This window comes from Tupaia chinensis, unplaced genomic scaffold, assembly GCF_000334495.1.
Source record: "Tupaia chinensis unplaced genomic scaffold, TupChi_1.0 Scaffold000101_1, whole genome shotgun sequence".
NCBI lineage: Eukaryota > Metazoa > Chordata > Mammalia > Scandentia > Tupaiidae > Tupaia > Tupaia belangeri.
Genome location: NW_006159565.1, coordinates 1994973 through 1997837, shown reverse-complemented (window position 1 = coordinate 1997837; position 2865 = coordinate 1994973). Strand labels below are relative to the sequence as shown.

Genomic DNA, 2865 nt, shown 5'->3' with positions numbered 1-2865 from the left:
TCAAATCCAGCGGCAGCTTCGCCCGGGAGGCGGTGGCCGTGCGCCCTGGTGGCTGCGGCAAGAAAAGTCCTTTTGGCGGCCTGGGAACCATGAAACCGGAGCCTGTCCCCACCTCTGCTGGTGCCCCCCGAACCCAGGCCCGCCTTCCCCATCCTTCAGGCCCCGCAGCAGGCAGTGGCCGACAGCTGAAGCGGGACCCAGAGAGGCCTGAGAGTGCCAAGGCCTTTGGGCGGGAGGGCTCTGGTGCCCAGGGTGAGGCAGAAGTGCGACATCCACCTGTGGGCATTGCAGTGGCTGTGGCCCGGCAGAAGGACAGTGGTGGCAGTGGCCGACTGGGGCCTGGGCTGGCAGACCAAGAACGCTCCCTGTCATTGAGCAGTGTCAAAGGTAGGTCCCCCCTGGTTCGCACTCTCTCACCTCCCTGTGGCCTGCCGCCACTCTCCTCCCCCCCTCCCCCCCACCTGCACCACTACTTGGTCCTATTTGCAGGTGCCTTGTGGGCTGCTGCTGCTATTGAAAGTTTATTGCTTTTTCCATTATGCACTTAGAAAACTATGTAAAATGCAGAAAAGAAGAATGAAGGAAAGGACCATTATATTTTCCTTATACCCTGAGCACTTTCATATCTTTCCCTGAATTCATTTTCCTGTGCAGTTTGCTTCTACCTGCAGAGTTCTGAGTGCACATCTGATCTCGGGCATCCACTGTTCATGTATTACAAAGTGGGTTGTTTCCCCTTGCTATTGCAAACTCTTTATAAGTATCAGTTTTTTAATGGCCTTTAATATTCTGGTGAGAGTACCAGCGGAGTTGAGGTCTCCTTGTCCTTGGTGGGCACTTTAGTTTTTCCCCTCTCTGATGTGATGTGTTCAGACTGTTGTGTTGAATATTTTTATGCATTAGGCCTTTGTGGCATTTTGAGTCTTTCTAAGAATAGAATTTCTTAGTAGAATAACGTGAAACATTGGATTCTAATCTCCTTGAGGGAGGTAGCATGCCTTATGTGCTTTGGGGTCCCCAGTACCTAGCCAGAGTAGGGCCTGGCACATAGGTGTATGATAAATGAGGGAATGAGTGCTTAAAGGGTGGAAAGTAGGATTCTAGCATTCTTATGGGTCTTGATAATCGGAACCTAAGTGACTTCTTAGGTAGATGTTTACCTGCCTAGTGTATGAGTCTGTTTTACTGTGGGCATCTGAGAATTACATTTTAAGATTATGTTTCATAAATGGTTGCTACTTTCAGTTTGAGAGAGTGGTGCATTGCAATCTACTAGTGAGATTGGATATTTTTCCACAGCTTGGTTAGTTGGTTGTGTTTCCTTGTGTCCCTTGTAGATTTCACTGTTGGAGTCCCTCTTCTGGTTTTGCAGAGTTGGTATCTGGGGCATGCTTGTTGGAACTCTGGGCTTGGTCTGCTCAGAAAAGAGCCTGGTGTTGAGCCCAGGGCCATCCCTGTGGCTTGATGACTGAAGCGGGTTTAGTGTCGGGTAGCTGGGGAGGGGAGTTAGGAAGAAGGACATGTTGGGCCACTCCTTGCTAATGTGACTTCTGCAGTTAGCTCTGCCCTAGCCCCTTCCCCAATTTTACCCATGACAAGCTTGCTTAGGCTTGGCCCACTTCCTGTGACCCTGTCTGTTGCATCATCCACAAAGCCCCCTTCTCATCAACTCCCAGACTTCTTTTTTATTTTTGTTTACGAGAGGTTTTTGCTATAGGGTGCATACGCTCGCCAGAGAGACAGAGAGAGACAGAGAGACAGAAAGAGAGAAATTACTCCCCAGGGGGAATGGCCACACCGCAATCCCTTCTCCTCCATTCTCCTCTCGGGATCTTGGGCACACACGCACACGCGCCTGGCGTGAGTTTTAAGCCACCGGGTCCACGTTGCGAACCACAGTCAACTACATGGGAGTCCAGTGACATCGCCATTACACTAACTGCTGGTCCCCAACTTCGCTTCTTTAGGCTACATAGTCCCCGTAGGTGTACATTTGTGTCCCCACCCTCCCTGGGTCCCATGTCCACTCAAGCTGACTCCTGGCTTTGCCCTTGGTCTATGGGAGCAGCCACTACTATGTCCTGCCATTGCTGTCTTCTAGACCAGCTGCCTCAACCCCGGTCTCCCAGACAGGCACACTGAGGCACACTGACCCCTGCACTGCCAATCTGCATGCATGCTGTGGCCGCGGATGGCCATCTAAATGCCCTGAGCAGAGTGCTTCCCCCCTGCTTTGGGGTTGGGGTCCTGGGCCCAGATCTCTCTAGTCATCTTCCAGATGTGCTCCAGCCAGTCCCTGTGTATCTCTTGCTGGACCTTCATCCTGCAGCACCCTCCTTTCTCTTGTATGGCTGTCTCCGCCTCAGCACCTAGGCAGCTCATCAGTCTGGAGCCTCCTCTGATGTTGCCAGACTCCTGTCTCTGGCTGAGCTCTGATGCCCCTGCAGCCTGGGAACAGCCTCAGATTCTTTGCACTTAAGGCAGGAGGTGGGGCTCTATCTGGCTGTGGTAGAATTCTCCTCATGGAGCGTAGATGGCTTACAGTGAGTGAGTGATGCTGAGTGACTGAGCCATGCTCTGTGGAGAGCCCCTGGAAGTGAAGTCCTGCCCTCTGATCCTGGAGAGGATTGCATGAGAACCTGCCTTAGGTCACTTGAGTTGGAAGTGGCTGGCTGGGTGGTGGACAAGTCTCCAAGGTTTGGAGGTGCATTCCTAGAGGCAGAGACACCCTTCAGACCCTTTTCCTGCAGGAATGTTCCTGTAACACAGTCGGGCACCTCTGCTGGGACTCATGGTCCCCAGAGCCCATCCTGGAGCCAAAAAAAAAAAATCTGCCCGTGCCCGCGGGCCTTGGGTCCCAGGCAC

General features: G+C 52.5%; 1 protein-coding gene across 1 annotated transcript in view; it reads left to right on the top strand.

Moving 5' to 3' along the window:
* Positions 1 to 2865, top strand: part of TNRC18 (trinucleotide repeat containing 18) — a 109093-nt gene that overhangs the window by 30591 nt on the left and 75637 nt on the right. Inside the window, exon 5 of the mRNA XM_027770010.1 lies at positions 6 to 387. Coding sequence (XP_027625811.1) covers positions 6 to 387 — 382 coding nt within the window. The remainder of the gene's footprint in view (positions 1 to 5; positions 388 to 2865) is intronic.